General features: G+C 33.9%; 1 protein-coding gene across 9 annotated transcripts in view; it reads right to left on the reverse strand.

Moving 5' to 3' along the window:
• Positions 1-25,054, reverse strand: part of PALS2 (protein associated with LIN7 2, MAGUK p55 family member) — a 114,683-nt gene that overhangs the window by 22,993 nt on the left and 66,636 nt on the right. For 6 of the 9 annotated variants that reach the window (XM_072783738.1, XM_072783739.1, XM_072783742.1 and 3 more), the window contains exons 5-10: positions 24,242-24,469; positions 9,564-9,605; positions 7,993-8,124; positions 6,063-6,162; positions 5,660-5,728; positions 3,905-4,066 (exon numbers count right to left, since the gene is read on the reverse strand). In XM_072783738.1, coding sequence (XP_072639839.1) covers positions 3,905-4,066; positions 5,660-5,728; positions 6,063-6,162; positions 7,993-8,124; positions 9,564-9,605; positions 24,242-24,469 — 733 coding nt within the window. The remainder of the gene's footprint in view (positions 1-3,904; positions 4,067-5,659; positions 5,729-6,062; positions 6,163-7,992; positions 8,125-9,563; positions 9,606-24,241; positions 24,470-25,054) is intronic. The other 3 variants (XM_072783744.1, XM_072783745.1, XM_072783743.1) reach the window with 1 other exon arrangement.

Below are 25,054 nucleotides of genomic sequence, written 5' to 3' on the forward strand. Positions count from 1 at the left end.
ACAGGAACACAATTATTGTAAAAGAATAAAAAAATCATGTTATTGTCTCAATAAAGAAAAAATATTTGGCAAAAATCAGTACCTTCTCAGGATAAAAAGTCAATGAACTAGGAATAGAAGAGAATTTCTCCAACCTGATGGAAGATTATCTACAAAAACTCCACAGCTAACATCATGCTTAGTGATAAAAGACTGAATAGGTATCTCTAACACCATGAACAAGACAAGGATGTCTACTTTTGCCACTTCTATTCCACGCTGCACTGGAGGTTCTAATCAGGGCAATTAGATAATAAAAAGAAATAAATGGAACCCAGTTTAAAGGAATAAGGAAAACTATCTCTATTTGTACATAATATGATCTTATATATAAAAAATCTTGAGAAATTTGCAAAAAAAATCACAACAAATAAATTCAGCAAGGCTATACATTTATAATGAACAATCTGAAAAGGAAATGAGGAAAACAAATACTTAGGAATAAATTTGACAAAAAGAAGCATATGACTTGTACACTGAAAACTACAAATATTACTGAAAGAAATTAAGGAAGAATAAACTATAAAGCGTTAGAGAGTTATGGATGAGAATTGGACCACTTTATCCCCAGAACACTAAAGAGATTTAGGACTTTGAAGCAAGAAGCTGAAAACTGGAGGTGGGGGATGTAATTATGGATATGGAGCAGGTTAATCCATATCTTCTCTGTCCATCTTGTTAGAGAACAGTATCAGCAGGAGGGATATCTGAAAACTCTTCTCTGGAAAATTTAACAGCTCCCTTCAAAAAATATATATATATATACTTTAAAGATTTTATTTATTCATGAGAGAAGCAGAGAGAGAGAGGCAGAGATATAGGCAGAGGGAGAAGCAGGCTCCCTCCAGGGAGCCCAATGCAGGACTCATCCCAGAATCATGACCTGAGCAAGGCAGACACTCAATCACTGAGCCTTCCAGGTGTGCCCTCAAAAATATCTTATGCCAACTTTTTGGTTCCTTCAACAAAACAGATCTCTCCTTGCCTATCTCATATAATAAAGCTCAGCCAATTACCCAGATCTGCTCAAGTACACAGAGCTTCCAATCAGTTATTACACTTACTTTTAGGTATGAATGTACCGCCAAGGATCAGTACATAAAAAAAAGAAATCCTCTAGCATAAAAGGGAAAATACGTACAAACATACCACAAACAGAAAAAATAACCCAGAGGAAAGCAGAGGTAATTTAGCTATAGACAAAAACCTAAAGAAAGATATACTATGTACTATTCTTAAAGATACATTAAGATATAGCCCCCACAAATAACAATGCTGTGGAAAAAACAACCAATAAATAGAAAATCCTAAAATGAAAAATAGGATTACTCATGATAAAACAATGGAATAGAAAATGAAAAACTCAAGATAATCGTTTAAAGAGTAGGATAAAAAAAAAAAAAAGGGATAGACAACATGATTTAAAAAAGAGAGAGAGACCGAGAGAGACATTGAGAAGATGAATCCAGGATGTTTAACATCCAGCTAACAGATTCTACAAAAAGTGAACAGAGAGAACATGGAGAAATCATCCAAGAAATAACAATTTCTCAGAATTGAGGGACATGAGTCTCTAGTCTGAAGAGTACACTAGTCATCAGCACAATGAATTAAAAAAAGATGTACACAAAGGAATACCATTATTAAATTTCATAATATTGAAAAACAACAAAGTGAAACAAACAAAAGACCTTGAATGTCTGTGCAAAAAAAAATAAGGTCATGTATGAAAGAACAAGGATTACAAAGGCAGTGGCATCAAAAAAAACTGGATTCAAGAGTAACCTCTTTTGAGTTTTACAATCTCGAATTTCTATTCTTGGTTAAGCAATCAATCAAATATAGGACAGAAAATATACATCTTCAAATACAAAGATAAAGAAATTATACCTCATACACCATTTCTTGTAAGGTTACAAAAGGATATGTCCCAGCAAAACAAGGCTACTGTGAACCCAGGGGAGCAACAAAAGGAAACACTCCCATGTCAACAGCAGCACAGACAGAACAGAGAGCATCTCATCTTCGTTGAAGCAGGAAGGTCTATGGTTCTTGAGACAGAGGTCTCCAAGAAAACAAACATGACTTACTGGATGAGAGTTTGGTTTAAAAAAAAAATTACACACATACACACATAAAATCAAGGAAAGACAGGAAGAAAAAAGGAACTCCAGCAATTGCTGAATGGAAGGAAGGAGAGGGAGAAGCTGTTTAAGAAAGTAAAATTCAATGAACTGAAACCAGACTTATTTTTATATTGGGAAGTGAGTCAGGAAGTCAAAAGATAAAGCTTATATTGGATAAAGCAAGAAATTGCAGAATGAGGACATTATTAAGAAATATGAAAGACTACCAAATAAATAGCAACAAACATGAAAAACAACTCTTTCTGGTAAGTAGGCCAAAGCAATACAGGCAGTTAATTTTTCTATTTACATAACTTTAAGAACTACTTGATTAAAATACTGTACATGTATTAAGTTGATAAAATGAGAAACAAAATACTTTAAAATACTTAAAATACTTAGGTCATAGAGAGGTTTTTACTTAACTATTTAACCAGTATTTGTCTGAATTTAGTGACTTGCAGTGCCTACAATGGAATCCAAGGCCTTACCATGAAGAGATTACAAATAACACATGGTTATTACTCCTCCAACCAAACCCTAAGAATTTTAGCAATAAGATTACTCACTGAAAATAAAACCTTGAAATACCAGATGAAAGCAGAGAAACATTAAAATTCACCTAAAAGAGATGGAGTGACATTAGGCTAAGAATTAACTCAGAATGGCTTAATGGCATTAATATACCTGAAGATATAGGTATATTAATTAAAAAGGGGCTCAGTCAGCAATAGAAACACAGAAAGGGGAGTTATAAGGGCAACGCTGGCTTGTCTCCTGCATTGTTCAGGGGAGAGAGCATGTAGATTCCCATATGCAAAGGCCCATACGTTTACAAAATAAAGACAAATGTGCTTTAGGCTTCATAACAAGTCTATGACATCATCTAACTTCTTGATGTGATCTATTCTTATCAGGTATATACTTCTGACATTATTGCTTAATTTTCCACATAAATATGCAAATATGGAAAGAATGTAAAGATCATAAAATGAATGTTTAGTTCACTTAATAGTTAGGCTTCCCATCTCTATTATTTTTGTTTTATGTCAACCTTTGTGACCTTAATTAATGCTTCAGGAAGATGAATCACTGTTGATGTGCTATCAAAAATCAGGTTTATGATCTTGTAGGACAGAGCTACAAGGGAGAATGCACAAAATTCACAAAGGGATGGCCACATTGGGGGGGGGGGCAGTCTGAGGATTCAGCAGGTTTCCCTCTTTTCTTTTTGCTAAAATGGGTTAAAAAATATAAATTTTCACATAAACATCAGTTGTACAAAATACAAAGTTAATAATGATTCTGCTAAAACTCCTAATACTTGCATTTAACTACCATTTCTGGATTAAAAAGTTTGGAGAAGCTACTCTCACTGGGCGACAAGCTGACAGGACTTAACTATTAACTATTTCAAGAAAGCTGTAGAGTCACTGAGTTTTTTAGGATCATCTACTTGTTTATTTCCACTGGCATATTCAAAAATTCTTCGGGAGGGCAGCCCCAGTGGCGCAGCGGTTTAGCGCCGCCTGTGGCCTGGAGCATGATCCTGGAGACCCGGGATCAAGTCCCACATCAGGCTCACTGCATGGAGCCCACTTCTCCCTCTGCCTGTGTCTCTGCCTGTGTTTCTATGAATAAAAAAAAACAAAAACAAAAACAAAAAACCTTCGGGAATAAAAATAATAATCTGTCCCACCCTACTCTTTGATTTCAATTAAACAGCAAAGAAAACTTACATGGCACTGTAGTTCCAAATCTAGTGGGATTCAACACTATGAACCTGTTTTTCAAGCTTCTTCGTCCCACACCTTGAGCGCCTATCAATACTAATGTCTTTCTCTGGAAGGGAGGCATTTTGGCTACCTCCTCATATATCTGGATTTCATGACGATCAAATTCTAAATATAAAAGTAAATGGAAAATCATCATATTCAGTTATCTTTCAGATGGATGAAAAACTTCTGCAATTCTGTTCAATAAGGGCTTAGTTGTTGGATAGGTAAATATCACTTGAATTATACTCACTAGAGATTTGTTTTCATAAATTCATTTTTAAAATAGTTTTAAAAATCATTTTTATATTGGTAAAGTACAATAAACTATTTTATATCTTGATTTAAACATCTGCTTCCATCTATTTGCTCTCAAAAATTTGTCTAAGCTAGAAAATACCTGTGCTTTACCTTCATCACATATTCTATCCACTTAAACCTTATCAATTCATCACTAGAAATAATTCCTTTAATATATATATAATCAAATTACAAATTAGCTTATGTAATTTGTTCAGCCAACTAGTGTATATCAGATATAAAAGATGGCAGTACACCTAGTGTGGCTGCTTCAGTAAGTCCCATAGAATGAGTATGCCCATCCAATAATATAAATGAATGAATACTGCATGCTGAGTCCAGCAAATACCAGTTTGATTAAATAAATGCATTCGAACATGCTGACAACTAAATTTTAAGATTCTGAATTTATATATAAAATGTTGGAGCCAAACTATTTTGTCAAAACACATTCCAAAATTAAATCTTAGTGAGCAAGTTTTCTATTTTGCAAGAAAGCTGTAAGGATATATCTCCTTCATATATAATGAATAATAAGGCCAAAGTGGGTTTGAAATAGTATATTACCTGTTATTAGTTATAACTCTCAATCTGCAGTAATAACACTTCCTCCTTAGGTGATTATCTTAATAGTAACTCTTTCTTTGCATAATTTCTCCACAGAAGATTACAACAACATTAAGGGAAAGTCTATTTTCCCCTTATTTTATTATTATTATTTCCATTATAGTGTGCTATTTAGTTTTATTACAAGTGTAGAGGCAGCTCTGAAGTCTATAAAGTATATTAAAATTGTCAATTCCTTTCAGAAGGCTTTCTCATTCAAAGAGCTGCATTTCGTGCCTGTCAGCCTCTAGAACTGAAAAGAATAACTATGGTAGTTGTCATATTTACCTTTTTTTTAGTCTAAAAGATTTAAGAGAGAATCCTACTAGATCAGATTAAGATTTGTTTGGTCCAGTGTTATTTTCCCAAAACTATCATGGACAATGTTAAGGCAAGATATAGCTGCTCTTAATCATCTCTTTTAGTATCTTCATCAAGGCATTTCTTTAGAAATGATATATAAATTACCATCAAGGTTCTATGAAATAAATAGTATTAATAATACTGTTCCTTCATTAATACAAGCATAAATCGTAACCAATTCATTTTATTGTAAACTATACCTAAAAAAAAAACCAAAACAAAACAAAAAACCCACAAACCACTCTGGTGACAGTACAAGTATATACAGTATCAAGATTTAAATAATGTCTTCATATTATATTGTACTGTGTTTTCAAGTGACATCCCCTTACAGTTGGGTATTAATCTGAATTACTTTCATTTAAAATTATATATTCAGAGTTTATGCCACATTAATCAATGATTAAAGCTATCTCACTTAGACTTTTCGAAAAGGTATTTAAAACATACCTGCATTTCTGGTTGTGAGATACATCATCTTTTTCTTTTTTTTGCTACTTATGGTTCCACAAAAAGGTCCTGAAGGGTGACAAGACAAATATAACTTAAAACAGTATGTCAGAATATAATAAAACTGCCCTGTGGTATTCTATAGGGGTGGGAGAATTACCTTTCTAGTGTTGTGTCCTACAGAGCAGAAGGGGGCAGAAGTGAGTTGAGCCACTAATTTTGATAACTATACCAGCAGGTGGCAGAGAGGGATCAAAAAGTTTACTTTTGAGAGAGATACAACAAAGTAGATGGGATGGATTAGATACATTTTAAATAAATTTATTTGCTGATTCAGATGAAAAGAGGAAAAGAAAGGTGATCACAAAGGACTACTTGTTACACATTGTTTTGAGCTCATCACCTGAATTGTCCCAGTCTCTTCTAACAAATGCCTTTCTCTTCTCTTCCAGGAACTGGCTTGGAATGAGACCAGCGCTTCCTCCCTCTTTTACATGGCTAGCCTAGAATCAAATTAATGAATTGTATATCTCAGTGACCGAACCTTGAGACCATATTCTAATAAGTAGGACAAGTAATAGCAAAAATATACTGCATTTGCTCTTCAAAACTGACCCTGAGATTTAAATCCATGGCATTGTCAGTTAACGATACTTAAACATTTTAGTGCTAAGGAATCAACTGGCACCTGCTCAATCTGCCATTTGGTGTCGAAATTCTGGGACCAAAATGCAAAAGTTTAAAGGAAGGATCTTTACATTACTACAACTTTTTATTTATAATGCTAAATTAGTCAGCAAATGAAAAGGAATAATAATTTTTATGTGTTAAAAGGATGTTTCATTAGCACTGTGTATTAAAAGGATGTTTCATTAGCACCATTAGTAAGGTATTTACTATCAACCTTAGGCCTACTAGAGAGACAGAATCTGAATATCCTAAGTTTAAAATAGGTAAAATTACATCTACTGTCAAGAAAATGAATTTTGAAATCCAAAAATGTGCTGTTTTAAAATAGTGGCTAAAGAACTGGCTACTAATGGCTTATATTCCACAAAGTTAGGGTCTTTTATCTTTACAACTTGCATTGAAAAATCTGGTATCATTTTTAGCCATTAGAATCCTAAAAAACAGAATTAAAGTAACAGATCACTAAATGCAGGAAAAGACTGAAATAATGGTGATAGGATGAAAAACAGAACTAAGAGATAACATTCACAGAAAGGAGTAAAAGAGAAAAATCTCCTGGAAAAGTTGAATAAAGGAAACAGCCACAGAAAAAGTTTTTTGAGGAGAGTTCTAAGAAATTCAGTGGAAACCTCTAGAGATCATGGATTCTGTTTAATTTACCTATTTTTTGTTCTCTCACTGCAAAATGCACTTGTACATAATAATATCTTAATTTAAATTTAAGGACACATTAGTGGGATTGTTCTCATTCTTGTCATTCATTCCTCCTTAGAAGTCAATATAACTTTACAGAGCTAACGTGAGTTACTAATACTTCCATTTAATTTAGAGTTAGGGCTAGGTTCTGGGTCCTTTCTTCTTACACCTTGCTTTTAAATGAGAATCTCACTTGTTCTGACAGTTTAAGGGATTTTAGACTTTGATTTGTCAGTTTCTCTAGCTCTGAATACTGTGGGTATTAGCCAGTGTAAACAATTACAAAAACAGATTTAATTCTGCTGTTAGAGATTCCTGAAAGCTGTACTAAGGGCAAAGTAAACAGAACATGATTGCAGAGATCTTTAGAAAATGAAGTGGAGGAAAATACAGTGATAACATATATTCCTTTCCATATACACAGATTTCAATCCAAGACCAACTAACACTAATCATAAAGCAAACCTTCATTTCTCAGTAACTGAGAAGAGGTGGGGAAACAGACTTAAGAGCCTAATAAAGTATTTTTTATTTGCCATGAATGTATATAGAGGGAGACAGTATAGAGACACTACTATACACATAATAAAAGACTTCTAGATTAAACAAACAACAACAAACACTGAGAAGGGATGACCCCAAGTGCATTGTTCTTGCCCAATGCCATATTTGACCACAATCACTAATGTGAAGAACCAACTGTTCTAATCCCTAATCCAACAGAATACCTCCACAGGCTAGTTAATTCTGCATTAACAGCTACTCACAAATTCCCTCTCAATTTGCTCTTCTGTCCACAAAATTAGCAGCCATGAAGCAGGAGCTGTTCATGCAGGAAAAATGATTTAAACAAATGCTAATACCTTCTTTCTGAGTATTCAGATATTGGCCAGATCTAAGATTGAAAATAAAAAAGCAGCTGAGGAAATTATGAGAAGCATACTAACCTGCCACCAGTTTGGATCTTCTCTGTTTACAATTTGAAGAATTTCTCCTTTTGAAAACTTCAATCCTGCTTCTTTACAGGGTATCAGGTTATCATTGTATGGATTATAATCAAAATGACATTTCACAAACACCTAAAACACACAGCACAATTTAAAGTAGTAGAGATGTATCATTTGTCACTAGATTTTTGAAATCTTTTTCAAATCACTATTATTTAATTGTAATTGACAATTTACTTAGTAAGGAACTTATTCTACTCAAATAAAAATCAATGATTAGACATTAATAATTTGACATTAGAAAAGAAGATATAAATATTAGTACAACTAAAATTTTGTTTCCTTTTTAATGTCTAATCTTAAATCAACAATCATTTCACTCTATCATTCTGACACTTTCTCCAAATCTTTTCACGATTTTCCAACTAACGTTGTGTAATATCTATGCAATTAAATGCCACTTTCTGATTAACCCCCAGAAACAATATATGCAGCTGATTTAAGGCATATATTTCAGATATAATAGGACTTTTTTTTTTTTTTTTTACTTTTTGAAAGAGCCCTAAGACCAAAATTTAACAATGAAAGTTCATGTTGAGGTCAGACCTGAAATATATTTAGTAACTTAAAAAAAATTAAAAACTCAAATTTCATCACTAGTAATATATTTTTTTATGATCACACAGATTCACAGTGGCCAAAGCTAGTGTGGTAAATACTTTTTTGAAATCATCCTGCTCTGACTTAAATAATTAGCATTAAATTAATTGTAAGAAAAACACTGAAAAGGCCTTGGAACTAATTCTCAATTTAAATTCACTAAACTATACAAATTTCTTTTAAATACATTTTAATAATAAAAGTATGCCAGTTACCACTATTAGCTCCAATAACTGGAATATTTTGCTAATTCACTTTAAATTCTAATAAGTTACGCATTTTCAGTATTTGATGGCAAGTTCAGATTACTTCCTTAAAGCTTTTTTCATGCATATTTATAAGAATTCAAATTTTATCTACTGAAGAATTAACTTGGCATTAATCAGCAGGTAAACTTTAACAAGCAGAAGAGCACAAAATTAGTCAAAATAACATTGTTATTATATTTCTGTAAATGTAACCAAACAATATATTCAAGTAACACAAGCAGATACATTATATTATTAGTGTGGTACAATGTAATGTGATGGATGCATATTAAGACAATTTTAAAGTAACTAAGTTTGGAAATATGTGACAGAATTTTAGTTATTTACAATTAGATGATTGTGGTAGAAAGCATTCAGAACATTTTCAGTAACTCTGGAAAGACTAATTATTTAAAAAATCAGTAAGCTAATAAATTTTTTGATATACAATTTTAGATATATCTAAAAAGCAAGCATACAAGCAATATTAAGGTTGCTAAAATGTGACAACTGGCTAACTGGACAATAGCATGCAGCTCAATGTTTTGGCAATGGAAAAAAAAAAAAACCCAAATTATTAAGTTTATTTAATCAAGGTAAATTTAGTTGGCTGATAAGACAGAAAAACGGAATACCAGAGAATGTCCTGGAATGACATCATACCTGACGGACGTGTGCTGGATGCCTCTCCATATTGATGCAACTCTAAAAATATATTTTTCATTGCATAAATAAAGCCAGACTTTTAAACTGACAATAAATTAACAAAATATAAACAAACTACTGGCCCATTTTGTTACTTCACTCATTTGGTAAAGTAACTACTCCCCTCATTAATTGTCCATAGGGTATAACACCTGAAAATTATAAATAATAGAAGCAAAAAGGTAGAGGTGTTTGAGATGAGGCAGAGAAAAAGGATGGGTATGCAAAATTGTAAAAATACTTGAAACTCCTTACTACTCAAGAAAGCTGCATCAAATGAATAGTAAGAGCATCCTGTCATCTAACTAGGAATGTGTTTATCATTCTTATCTGTGGGACAACATACATCTTGTAACCATAAGTTCTGATTTTCTGAGATAGTCTAAATTTCAAATATTTATTCCCTTACTCCCATTAAATTATTCTGGAAATGTCATTATTTGTGGAATACACCTCTCAAATATAAAGGATTTCTAGAGGAACAGTTCTTATTATTTCATTTATTAAACTAATTTTAGAACATTATTCTCATACTTGAAAACTCAGATTAGCCTGGTTTTACTTTGACTTTTAAAAATCTGTCTGGAAAAAAATAAAATAAATAAAATAAAATATAAAATAAAGTATAAAATAAAATAAAAAAATATAAAATAAAATAAAATAAAATAAAATAAAATAAAATAAAATAAAATAAAATAAAATAAAATAAAATAAAATAAAATAAAATAAAATAAAATAAAATCTGTCTGGAAAATAAATTAACACAACCTTTGCTCTCAAGATTTTATAATGACCTTAAAATCATTAGAGATTTGACCAGATTTAGTATAATTATATTCTATCAAGTATATTGTAAAGTGTTTTACTAATAGACTATGGATGTTAACGGTTCATTCATTATTAAGAAGTTACTAAACATAATTTACTAAAATTTTTCAATCTTATATTCTTATCACTAAAGAAAAAACTGACCAACCAATAATCTAAAGTAGATTGAACAGAGAATGGGAAGTACAAATGGCTTTTTAAAAATTTTTTATTTTTGGGGGATCCCTGGGTGGCGCAGCGGTTTGGCGCCTGCCTTTGGCCCAGGGCACGATCCTGGAGATCTGGGATCGAATCCCACGTCGGGCTCCCGGTGCATGGAGCCTGCTTCTCCCTCTGCCCGTGTCTCTGCCTCTCTCTCTCTCTCTCTGTGACTATCATAAATAAAAATTTAAAAAAATTTTTAAATTTTTTATTTTTTAAGATTTTATTTATTTATTCATGAGAGACACAGGGGTAGAGAGAGAGAGAGAGAGGCAGAGACATAGGTAGAGGGAGGAGCAGGCTCCATGTAGGGAGCCCGATGTGGGACTCGATCCCGGGACTCCAAGATCATGCCCCGGGCCGAAGGCAGGTGTTAAACCACTGAGCCACCCAGAGATCACCACAAATGACTTTTAAACACAAAAGGTATTCAACATGACTCAGAATAGAAATATAAATTAAAACTATATGATGATAATATCTTCTTCCCATCAGATTAGCAGAAATCCAAATATCTGAAAACATTCTATAGATAGGACTATGGGCCAATAGGCTTTTTTCTAATAGGTTAGTGGAGGATCTGGTTCAGTTCCCCTGGGAGAACAATTTGACAATAGCTATCAAAATTACAAATGCAAAAATCTCACCTAGTAATCCACCTCCGGTAGTGTATTAAATAGCAATGTTACTCAGACATATGCAAAATGACTTACGTACAAGAGTATTAACTACTAAAGTATTCCTGGTAGAAAAGGATTGGATGCAACCTAATTGTTCAATAATACGGAATTGGTTAAATAAATGATGATAAATCTATGTGATATAATACTATGCAGTCATTAAAAAGGATGGGGAGGCAGTGATGTGTCAAGAGGCAGTCTATGTACCAATAAGGAAAGATCCTAAAGATACAGGGTTAAGTGGAAAAAAAAAAAAGTGTATATACTATGTAACCTTTTCATTGAAAAGGAGGTGGAAATGGATTAATATATAATTTTTGCTTACTTGCATATGAATAAAGAAACTTTAGAAAGATAAACTAATAGCATGATTTCTTATGAGGAATGAGGACTAGGTTTTAGTGGATTAGGAGAGAGATTTCAATTGAATACCTATTTATATTTCTTGAATTTTCAACCATGGGAATGATTCACCTGTTTAAAAATTAAATTTAAAAATTTTATGGTATCTTAAAAATAAGATAAAATGACTCCTGCTTCTCACTAAGATGAACTAATAAAGGACCCTCCAACCTGAAACAATTAAAATATTGGACAAAACTTTACTAAACATTTTTTTAAGACATCAGACAATGAAGTCCGTGATCTCTAAAAAATGGAAATAAACAGCATGAACTTTTCAGTTGCCCCTGCTAACTGCACAGAACAAGTTCCCAGGTTGCAACTCAGGAAGGAAGAATCTCGGTAGAGCCTGGTGGTCTCCAAGTTGAGGAGATGAGCTGGGTGACCAGAGAGATCAAGGTGGTTGCAGCATACAAAATAGAGTAGTCAGTGAGGAAAAGGTTGCACACTCAAGAACTTCCGAGCACTCCCCTCCAGTCTTCAGCAGAATATTGATCAGTGTGTGGATATGAGGAAACTATTCAGTAAGGTAAAGAACCAGCATGGTAAGGAGCAATATCATCAGGTCATACAGGGTGAGAAAAATTTCTTTTCTTATCAAAGTGAGTAGAAAAATCTCAGTTCATGAGGCACTGAGTAGTCAAAAGGATTATGCCCCAAACTTAATCCTGCTCTGGTTGCACCTAACAAAGCTTAAAAAGCAAGATCTGAAAGGATCAAACTGCTCCCAGTTAACCTAAGTATCCTAGAACAAAGTTTAAGAATTTTCTGAGTACAAAAATATCCAGCATTCAACAAGGTAAAATTCATGATGTCTAACAGCCAATCAAAAATAACCAGGTATGCAAATAAGCAGGAAAATATAAAATGCAGAGAAAAATCAATTAAGTGTGATCCAGAAATGATAAACATGATTGAATTAGTAGATAAAAACAATAAGAACATTAAAATAGTTATTTTAACTTTACATATTTTGTTTTGTTTTTTACATATTGTATTCTTATGTTCAGGAAGCTAGAGGAAGGACTAGCCATGTTATGTAGAAACACGACAGATATAAAAAAGACTCAATTTAGATTTCTGGAGATGAAAACCAAACTATATGAGATGAAAAAGTACACCACAAATGATTAAGAGATGGCACAGTGAAGGAAACAGATAAGTAAACTTGAAGATAAAGCATTAAAAGATTAAAAAAACAGGGGGCAGCCTGGGTGGCTCAGTGGTTTAGCGCCGCCTTCAGCCTAGGGTGTGATCCTGGAGACCCGGGATCGAGTCCCATGTTGGGCTCGCTCCCTGCATGGAGCCTGCTTCTCCCTCTGCCTGTGTCTGTGCCTCTCATGAATAAATAAATAAAATCTTAAAAAAAAAAAAAAAAGAAAAAGTGAAGTAAAAAGACTGAAATAAATGAAGAGTATCACTGAGCAATGGAACAACTTCAAAGAGCCTAATATATGTGGAAGTGATGTCACCAAAGGACAGAAGAAATGGGCAAAGAAAAATAATCTGAAGAGGTATTTGTCAAAATGCTTCCAAATTTGAGGAAAGAGTCTTTTCAACAAATGGAGCTGCTGGAAAACTGGATATCTATATGCAACCCCCATTCACCCATATCTTATACAAAAATTCATATCCATTTAGTGTACATCTAGAGATAGATGTAAAGCATAAGACTATACAACTGTTAGAAAAAATACCAAAAAAAATCTTTATGACCTTAGGTTTATACAAAAATATTTTACACGGAATATAAGCATTATCTGTAAAAGAAAAACATAGAAAAACTGGACTTCATCAAAATTAAGAACTTCTGCTCTTTGTATTACACTGTTAAGAGAATGAAAAGGCAAGCCTTTTCACTGTGAGAAAATCCTTATAAGTCATAATTCTGATAAAAATACCCAATATTCAAAATAAAGAACTCTGAAAACTAAATTAAAAAACAAACAATAAAAAATGGATAAGATTTGAAGACAATCACCAAAACAAACATAAAAAAAAAAAACACATAGAAAAGATGCTCAATATTAAATAGTCATCAGGAAAATGCAAATTAGAATCATACTGAGGGCAGCCCCAGTGGTTTAGCGCTACCTGCTAAATCAGAGCACCCAGGGGGTGATTCTGGAGACCCGGGATCGAGTCCCACACGTCGGGCTCCCTGCATGGAGCCTGCTTCTCCCTCTGTTTCTCCCTCTGCCTCTCTCTGTCTCTCATGAATAAATAAATAAAATCTTAAAAAAAAATCATACTGAGATACCACTATACAACTACATAGGTGTCTAAATTTATAAGGACTCACCATAACAAATGTTGGTGAAGATGTACAGTAATTGAAACTCTCATAAAATGATGCTGGGAATGTATACTGGTACGACCACTTCTGAAAACAGTTTAGACACTTCTCTGAAAGTTCAATATATACCCACCATGACCCAATCCTTCAATTCCTAGGTGTTCACCCAAGAGACTTACATGTAATGTCCACAGCATCTTTATTTATACAGCCCCAAATTGGAAACAACAAAAATGTTCAGCAGCCAATTAATGAATAAACTGTGGTATAGCCAAGCAATGGAATACTACTCATCAACAGAAAGGAATCAACTACTAATACACATAAAAAGATGGATGAATCCCAAAAGAATTATGCTGAGTGAAAGACAACAGATTTAAACCCAAAAAACAGCAAAGAAGATTCATGTTGTATGCTTCCATTTATATAAAAATAAGGAAAAATGTAAACTAAACTATAGTGACAGAAAACAGAGCAGTGCTTGCCTGGAATGCAGGGGGAGGTGGGAGGGAGCATGGAGGAAGTACTATAAATGGATACAAAGAAACTCTGGAGTGCTAGATATATATATCCTGTCTTGATTATGTTGATGGTTTCACTTTAAATATAAACTTTATCTCAAAGATATTTTTTAAGTAAAAATAAAAATTTTAATAGTACTGAAAAAATAAAATATTTCACAGGACTATGCTGGACCTATGCAAATGACAATAATTAGTAGAAGAAAAGAAATTAAATGGATGAAATGGCTGTAGAAATAGCTCTACCATGACCCTTATGCTAAATTAGAATGTGGCTGTTAATTTGGGAATATGTTATCTTAACATAGTGCAAGTGCTCCTTACATATCCCCAGTCTCAACACATATTTTCAGGCCCATTTGAATTTGCAATTAGAACAAGTGACAAGGTGGTGAATGCAGTGATCTTAGTTGCTACAAAGTTCACTATGACAATAGCAGAGATGATTAAGGATGAATGTTATTTTTCGAAAGATTTTCAAAGTATATGAACTCAGCCTACTCAGTTAAATGCAGCCACACACACATTTTCAATTAGCAGGGAGACTAGATTATATGTTTGCTTAAAAAAGCTTTGAGGGACAATGCACACTCCTATATGGTAAATCTCCATTTGCAGGCCACAAATTTAAGCTTCTGTCAAAAAATTAACTTAAAAAATCTATTATACTAGACTGTTCAGAATTATACTCCTGTTCTTAATTTATATCACATTTGAATAATTTGTTCATGCAAAGCCTACTTTTACTTATTCCTTTTAATAATGTGGTAAACAGCCAAAAACTTGCACCCAAAACAGAAGCTAGAACCTTAAGCGGTCTTCCTGCTCTCATTTCATTCCATCCCATCACCCTGGCTTCCCCAGCTAAAGTAACCTTTACCTGAATTTTGTGTTCATGAATTCCTTGCTTTCCTTTCATACAGTTTTACCATTGTCCAAATATATACATTCTTTTAAAGTATGCATTTAGTTATTTTAAACATAAAAAAATGTTATCACACTATAGCATATAATCTTTTGGGATTTATATGCTTGTTAATATGTTTCCAGTTGTACATATATACAAACTGCTCTAGGAAATGACTGTTTTGGTATATGTGAACACTCAATTGTGATAATGCTAAACTCCCCCCACCCCTGCAGTTATACGAATTTACACACCACCAGCAATGTAGATAGAAATTGTACAGTCACACTCACACTTTTTGCCAACTGAATGTTATAAAATGGTATTTCACAGTGTGATTTTTAATATTGCTTCATAGGTTCACTGATTGTGTCTTTTACTTGATTTGTGTATGTAAAGTGAAACAGGAACACAACTTCATATGCTATCCCTGTTAATAACCAGTTTCATTCACTGAATAGTCTCTCCCCTTCTCACTAAAAGATATATCATCTTATCAAAGTAGTACATGTGTTAGCTCTCTTTCTGAACTCTCTATTGCATTTGTCATTCTATTTGCTGCTATGCCATTACCATGATGGTATCTTAACTCTCCTACAGATTAGTAATGCCCCAGTCCCGCTTTTCTACCTCAAAAGTGTCTTTACTACTCATCATATACTATGAAAAACTTTATTGGAATTTCATTGAATCTAAAAGTCAATTTGAGGAAAATGCACACCTTCACAACATTGTCTTCTTATCCATGAAAATGATATATCTGCTATTTAGATCTTCATTGTAATATGTGTGTGTAGAGGCCTTGAATATTTTTGTTAGATTTATTCCTACACATCAATGTAACATTCCCTGACTTTATTGTAAATGATGTTTGTCTTAGTTACCTATCTTGATGTTTGTTGATGACATACAAAAATGAAACTGATTTTTGTATATTAATCTTATTTGTAAATATCTTGCTCAACTCTTATTTCTAATACTTTATATTAGAGGCATACTTTATGTCTTAGGGGCATTCTATGCAAAAAAATATATATTATTTGAAAATAGTAATTTTTGATTTCTCCTTTCCAAACTTTGCTTCTATAATTTGTCTATTTGTGCTTATGAAACTTCCAATAAAATATTAAATAGAAATGGTGTTAATTAACATCCTTCTCTAGTTTTATTTTTTGTAATGAGGCAATAGTTTGCCCAGGACAGTCATTGTTTATGCCTATCGTTCCAATATAATTAGTAATCATTTCCTCATTTGCTTTAGAAAATGACCCAATTTAGATGTTTTGGCTCACTTTGGAAGCCTTCATATTGTAGTCTCTTTTCTTTTTTATGATAGATAGGCTTAAGAACTGCCTCAGGCTTGGATGACTTCTAACCCATTTAAATCTTTTCTCCCAGTTCCAAAGGCTAAATAAAAGAGTTTGAGAAGGCATGGGATGGGAATAAATTTAAGCCTGACAGGACTAAAGATCCTTGCATTTCACTGTTCAGTCCAGTTCACCAGGTACAGAATCTACAAAGGAATTTGAGTCAAAGTGTTAACATGTAACATGTTAATATAAAAATTTTAAAAGCCTTGGTAAACTGGTAAAAAATTCTGGTTTAAACTACAGGGATAAAAATCTTCCTAATTATCACAACACACACACACACACACACACACACACACACACACACACACACAAATCTTAGGTTTTACTTTTCCAATCTATTCAGGTCCAAATGGCAATGTGCTAGTTGAGAAATACAGGAGGTCTGAGAGGTACCAGTGATGTGAAATGTCTAATTTCAAATATTTCTTTTATGATTTTTTTTTTTCTCTGAAGACAAGGTCTCTACCTTTATCTCAACCAAAGTTCACTATAAGCCTATTTACTTTTTGGTGTCAAATATACATACTAAAATTCATGACTAAAATATTCTGTTCTTCATATTGAAGGAGGATGGCAGTAGAGTAGGAGGATGTTATGCTTGCCTTGTCCCACAAATACAACTACATAACTGTCAAATCATCCTAAATACACCAGAAATCTACCTGAAGGCTGGCAGAACAAACTCCACAACCAAAGGTGGAAAGCACATCGAAGAAGGAAGTGCAGAGACATAACTTGGGAGAGAAAGGGATTGTGGCCACTATGGTAGGGAGGGAGCGATGATCACAGAAGAAGGGAAAGACAGATTAGCATACAAGGGAGGGCATTGGGAAAATGAATACCCATATTAGTTGGCTTGGAATGTGAGAAGGCCTAAATTTCTTGAGTTCCTGCAACCAGTGAGACTTAAAGCCTGGAATTTTAAAGGTCCACATGCTTGGTTCAGGAGAACTCAGAGGGCATTGGGGCTGCTCTTGGAGAGAAGGCAAGGGCAAATAGCCTGCAGACACACAACATGGAAACAATGATCTGAAGAGTCCCCAGGGCACACAGTGGGGAGGTTAGCTGCTCATTTTGAAGCATGTCTTAGAAAGGAGGCAACATTCATGGGGAGATCCCTGTTGAAACATAGGAACTGATATGCACCATTTCCCTTCTCTGCCGCTCCGCACACAGAGCAATCTGTGGGAACCAAGCCTGTGCTGACACTGGCTACGTAACTTGCTTATTCCAAACTCCATTCCCCAACGCTTTGGAAGAACCACCCTTTCTAGTCATGCTTGTCTCAGTCCCAACATAGTGGCTCACCTCCTACAGAAGACTAGCACAAATCCCTGCCAACACTTCATCTCCTGACCCAGGAGTTTGCAAGGTCTCAGTTCTGGTGGTGGTGGCAAAGGTCTCATTTCGCAAGCGGACCAGAACATACCAAGTTAAAATGTGCCACACACAGACCAGAGATCAAACACTGCCCACAACAGGCAGAGAGCCTCTGCAAATGACTGGCCTGTAGGATAAAGCAGCCAGCACACATTGGAGACACTCCTGGAAGCACCAGGTGCTGGGGAACAGGTGCTGGGCAACAGAGATGTAGCTAACTTTTCTAACACAAAGAAACATTCACAGAGACTAAGATAAAATGAGAAGACGGAGGAATTTGTACCAAACATATGAATAAGACAAAGTCATGGCAGGAGATTTAAGTGAAACAAATTTAAGTAATGTGTTTGATAGAGAATTTTAAGCAATGATCATAAGGATACTCAATGGGCTTGAGAAGAGAGTGGAAGACATCAGTGAGACCATTAACAGAGATAAGGAATAACAGCAGAAATGGCTTAATAAACAAAGTGAGAAACATGCTTGATGAAATGAACAGCAGGCTGGAAGAAACACAGGAATGAATTAATGACCTAGAAGACAGAGTAATGGAAAGTAATTACACTGAACAAAACAGAAAAAAAAATTATGCAAAATGAGAACAAACTTCGGTAACTTAATGACTCTAAAAAATATAATAATATTCATATCATAGAAGTCCTAGAAGAAGGAAAGAGAGAAAGGGGAGTAGAAAATCAGGAGAAATAATAGCTGAAAACGTCTCTAATCTGGGTAAGGAAACAGATATCCAGATCTAGGAGGCACAGAGAACCCCCAACAAAATTGACAAAAGCAGATCAACATGAAGACATATTGTAATTAAAATGGAAAAATAAAATGGTAAAATAAAAATAGTAAGAGCAATAGGATAAAAGAAAATAGTTACATACAAAGGAAATCCCACAAGGCTATCAGTGAATTTTTCAGCAGAAACTTTCCAAGCCAGAAAGGAGTGGCATGATATATTCAAAGTGCTGAATGGGAAAAATCTGTAGCCAAGAATACTCTATCCAGCAACAAAAACTAAAGGAGTTCATGACCACTAAACCAACCCGGCAAGAAATATTAAAAGGAACTCTGAATAGCAAAGACAGACCAAAAATGATAGTATGAAGGTAGAAAACACAAAAGCAGTAAAAATGAATATTTCTGTGAAAAAGCAGTCAAGGAACTCACAAAATAAAAAGATGCAAATTATGACACCATATATGTAAAACATACATAGGAGAAGAGTAAAGAATGGATTCAAACATAAAAATCATAAATTTAATATAAACTGCTATATGCAGATGTTATATATAAACCTAATGATAACCACAAGTTAAAAACCACTAATGAATATGCAAATAATAAAAAGAAAGAAATCCAAATATATCACTTAAGAAAACTAGCAAACCACAAAAGAGAAAAAGAAAGTATCAGAGAAAATGTTCAGAAACAACCATAAAACAAGTACAAATGGCAATAAATATGTATCTATCAATAATTACTTAAATGTAAAAGATCTAAACACTCCAATCAAAAAGATATATGGTGACAGAATGGATAAAAAATAAGACCCATCTATATGCTGCCTACAAGAGAATCACTTTAGACATTAAGACACCTGCCAATTGAAACTGAGGGGATGGAGAAATTTATCATGTAGACGGATGCCAAAAGAAAGTTGGAGTAGCAATCCTCATGTTGGACAAAATAGGCTTCAAAACAAAGACTGTAACAAGAGACAAAGAAGGACACTATATAAAGGGAACAATCCAACAAGAAGATATACCAACTGTAAATATTTACACACTCAACATGGGAGTACCCAAATACATAAAACAATTAAAAACAAACATAAAGGAAGTAATTGATAATAATACAATAATAGTAGGGGACTTTAACTCCCCACTTACATCAATGGAAAGATCACCTAAGTAGAAAATCAACAGAAAAAAAATGGCTTTGAGTGACACAATGTAGCAGATTGATTTAACAGATATATTCAGGAAATTCCATCCTAAAATAGCAGAATACACATTCTATTCTAGCACACATGGACCATTCTCCAGAACTGGTCACTTATGAGATCACAAAACAAGCCTCAACAAATTCAAAAATGCACCATGCATGGTTTCTGACCACACCATTTTGAAACTAGAAGTCAACCAGGAAGGAAAAACCTGGAAAGACTAGGTTAAATAACATGATACTAAGCAATGAATAGATCAACTAGGAAATCAAAGAAGAAATTTAAAAATGCATGGAAACAACTGGAAACGAAAATACAATGGTACAAAACCTGCTGGGACATCCTCAACAAAATACTACCAAACCAAATCCAACAACACATTTAAAAAAAAAAAAATCATTCACCATGACCAAGTGGGATTTATTCCTGGGTTGCAAGAATGATTCAATATTCACAAATCAGTCAACACGATACACTGCATTAACAAGAGAAAGGATAAGAGAAAGGATATGATCATTTCAAAGAACACTGAAAAAGCATTTGACAAAGTACAACAACGATTCAGGATAAAAATCCTCAACAAAGTAGGTTTGGAAGGAACATACTTCAACATATAAAGGCCACATATGAAAAACTCACAGCAAACATCATCCTCAATGGGAACAGAGAGCCTTTCCCCTAAGCTCAGTAACAAAACAAGGATGTTCACTCTCACCACCTTTATTCGACATTGTATTAGAAAACCTAGCCACAACAAAAAGATATAAAAGCCATTAAATCAGCAAGGAAGAAGTCAACTAACTGTTCACTTTTTGCAGATGACATGATACTATATAAGGAAAATCCAAAGACTCCATCAAGAAACTGCTAGAATGATCAATGAATTCAGTAAAGTCACAGGGTACAAAATCAATCTACAGAAATATGTTGCATTTCTACACACCAATAATGAAGCAGCAGAAAGAGAAATTAAGAAAACAACCCCATTTACAATTGCACCAAAATTAGTAAGATACCTAGGAATAAACCTAACCAATGAAGTGAATGACCTATATTCTAAAAATCAAACAATGATGAAAGAAATTAAGGATGATATAAAGAAATGGAAGGATATTCCATACTTATGGATTGGAAGAACAAAAAACATTGTTAAAATATTGATAGTTCCTATACTATACAAAGCAATCTACACATTTAGTGCAATCCCGATTAAAATACCACCAGCATTTTTCACAGAGCTAAAACAATCAATCTTAAAATTTACATAGAACCACAAAAGATGGGGATCCCTGGGTGGCTCAGCAGTTTGGCGCCTGCCTTTGGCCCAGGGCGCGATACTGGAGTCCTGGGATCGAGTCCCGCGTCGGGCTCCTGGCATGGAGCCTGCTTCTCCCTCTGTCTGTGTCTCTGCCTCTCTCTCTCTATCATGAACAAACACACACACACACACACACACACACACACAAAAGAGCCTGAATAGCCAAAGTAACCTTGAAAAAGAAAAGTAAAGCTGGACACATCACAATTCTAGATTTCAAGTAATATTACAAAGGTGTGGTAATCAAAATGGTATGGTACTGGCACAAAAACAGAATCATAGATAAAAAGAACAGAACAAAAAACCCAGAAAGAAATCCACAATTATATGCTTAATTAATCTTTGACAAAGCAGGGAAGAATATCTAAGGGAAAAAAGACAGTCTCTTCAACAAATGGTGTTGGGAAAACTGGACTACTTTCTTACACCATACACAAAAATAAATTCAAAATGTATAAAAGACCTAAATGTGAATCCTGAAACCTTATAAATCCTAGAAAAGAGCACATGACATTGGCCATAACAACTTTTTTTCTAGGTAGGTCCCCAAAGGTAAAGGAAACAAAAGCAAAACTAAACTATTGGGGCTCTATCAAAATGAAAAGCTTCTATACAGCAAAGGAAACCATCAACACAACTAAAAGGCAACCTACAGAATGGGAGAAGGTATCTGCATATGGCATATCAATAAAGAGTTAGTATCCAAAAATACTTAATTTATAAAACTCTGCACCCCAAAATCAAATAATCCAATTGAAAAAATGAACAGACATTTCTCCAAAGAAAACATACAGATGGCCAACAGAAACATGATAAGATTCTCAACATCACTTATCAGGGAAATGCAAATCAAAATTACAATGGGATAGTACCTCACACTTGTCAAAACAGCTAAAATCAAAAACACAAGAAACAAGTTGATGAGGATATGGAAAAAAAAGGCATCCTCTTGCACTGCTGGTGGGAATGAAAATTGGTGCAGCCACTGTGGAAAACAGTATGGAGGTTCCTCAAAAAGTTAAAATAGAACTACCCTATGATACAGCAATTGAACTGTATTTACCCAAAGTACAAAAACACTAATTCAAAGATACAAGCACCTCTATATTATTACAGCAGCATTATTCACAATAGCCAAGATATGGAACCAGCCTAAATGTCCATCAGTTGATGAATGGATAAAGAAGTGGTGTGTGTGTGTGTGTGTGTATGTATTATGGAGTATTATTCACTCATAAAAAGAATGAAATCTTGCCATTTGCAATGGCATGAGATAGAGCTAGTGAGTATCATCCTATGTGAAATAAGTCAGAGAAAGATAAATGCTGTATGATTTCACTCCTGTGGAATTTAAGAAACAAAACAAATAAGCAAAGGGAAAAAGAGAGAGAGAGAACAAGAGCGAGAGCGAGAGCAACCAAGAAACAGGCTCAATTATAGAGAACAAACTGATGGTTACCAGAGGGGAGGTAGGTAGGAAGATGAGCGAAATAGGTGGTGGGGATGAAGGAGTTCACTTGTCATATTGAGCACAAGGTGATTAAAATAAAAGCTTACGGAAAGTATATATTCTATCCTTCGAAGAACAACGTGAAACAGGTACTCAACATACGTTATTTCAAAGAATTATATGAACATATAAAAACTACTTTTAAGTTCTCATACTGAAAGAAGATCGTTGGCAGTATCATATGTAAAAACTTATAATTTCACTTACTCATGCAACAATACATTTACGGAATGAAGTTGAATAATTAAAGGCATCAATCTAAAATATTGATAGACATTTCCTATTTCTACAATATGTAGGCCTTTAAATCCTCTCCTCAGTTCCAACACTCCCATCATGATTGCCAAATCTTTCTCTGCAATTACTTTTTTACGTTTCTTTCTTTATAATTCTATTATACCACCACCTCATCACCACATCACAAGAACAGCTACTTTTTGAGCGCTATGCACCAGGCATTATGAGAGCTTTACATGAATTAAGTCATTTAATCCTCATAATATCTTTTGAGAAAAGAAATATTATCCCTAACTATATATATAAAACAATGAAGCACAGACAGGCTAAGCTAGTAAGAGGTAGCATTGGTATTTGAACCCAAATAGTTAACCTTTAGAGTTGTCTCTCAGAAATCACCGCACACCTCCAAAATTCTGCTTCCTGGTTACAGGATATCACTTCTCTTCTTTTGGAATTCACTCAACATGCTGAAACTAGATGATTGCTGTCATTACAACATTCCCCTGTTCAATAATCTACTTTACCTAAAAATTAGTTATAAAAATCAGATCAAATGTGTACAATTCAGGTATTCAAGATTTTTCTCAATCTATATACCCATCCTCCCTTTCTGGCCTCATTCTCCATTCAGCCATCACATGAACACTAAGCAAGAGGTAACTGGAGCTATATTCTTATTCTCTCATAGGAACTAATACAATGTCTAAAACATAAGAGGTGCCAAAAATGTTTGCTAGATTAATGACTAAAAGACCTTATGATTCTTCAGATACCTAGCCATAGGTTACTGCAATGCTAGGGTTCATAGTGTTCACAAAGACATTTGGTTATTCCTTTCTTTATAAGAGAGTGCTAATCATTTAAAAATTTAAAAATTCACCCATGACAAAATAAGGCAATTCAGAACACTTAAATCATAGTTTTTTTTCCTCTTTTCTTTAGCAAAAGAGTAGTGGTGGTTATATCCAACAGAGTGATTAAAGAAATGAAAATATTCTTAATATTACCAAGAATTTTATTACTGACCTGTTGAGGGGTTATGGTATCTCTATAGCTTGGTAAAATTTTTAGGGTGACACTTCCACTAATATTTTTCAGTAATTCTTGTAATTCCTTTGGATTGTTTCCAACCTCATGACCATTGACTTCTTTAATGATATCTCCCACATGAAGCAGACCTTGTCGATCTATCATTCCTCCATGAAGGATTCGGGCAATTACCAGATCATTATTTTCGACCCTAAATGTTACACCCTAAAGGAAAGAAAAACCCAGAATTATCACTGGTTTTAGATTATTAGGAAGAAATCTTAAATATTCATGAATAAGAAAATTCTAAAAGTAGGTAAGTAAATTGTTCCTACTTTCCCCCTATTCTCTCCTGTCTCAATATTTTAATCTCATTAAACCACAGGCAACTGAAATGACATATACCACCCTATGGAAATTATATTCCACAGGATAAAAAGTTCAAAGGAGAAGAGTAAGTATCTAAGCATTGATGGCCTTGTTTCAAACTTCTCCTTTTTTCTTATAGTCAGGACTCAGAAATATAATTTTAGCAGGGAATAGTAAATTTCACTACTTATGGAGTCCTACCCATGCCTTCAATTTTTAATAACTTTCTTCTGTGTTTTGATACCATCATTAGCAAGCAACTTGAGTTCATTTCTTCAAAGGATATAGAAAGAAATGGAATAATTATCTCTTGTAATTTTTGCTGCCCATCAGCAAACTTCTGGCCTCTATTTCAATTTAACTTTTTATTTTGGTTTAGTTTTGTATGCTATTTAAGAGAGCATCAGTTGTGTATTTATATACAAGCCAAAAAACACTGGT

The sequence above is a fragment of the Canis lupus genome, chromosome 18, assembly GCF_048164855.1.
Source record: "Canis lupus baileyi chromosome 18, mCanLup2.hap1, whole genome shotgun sequence".
Lineage (NCBI taxonomy): Eukaryota > Metazoa > Chordata > Mammalia > Carnivora > Canidae > Canis > Canis lupus.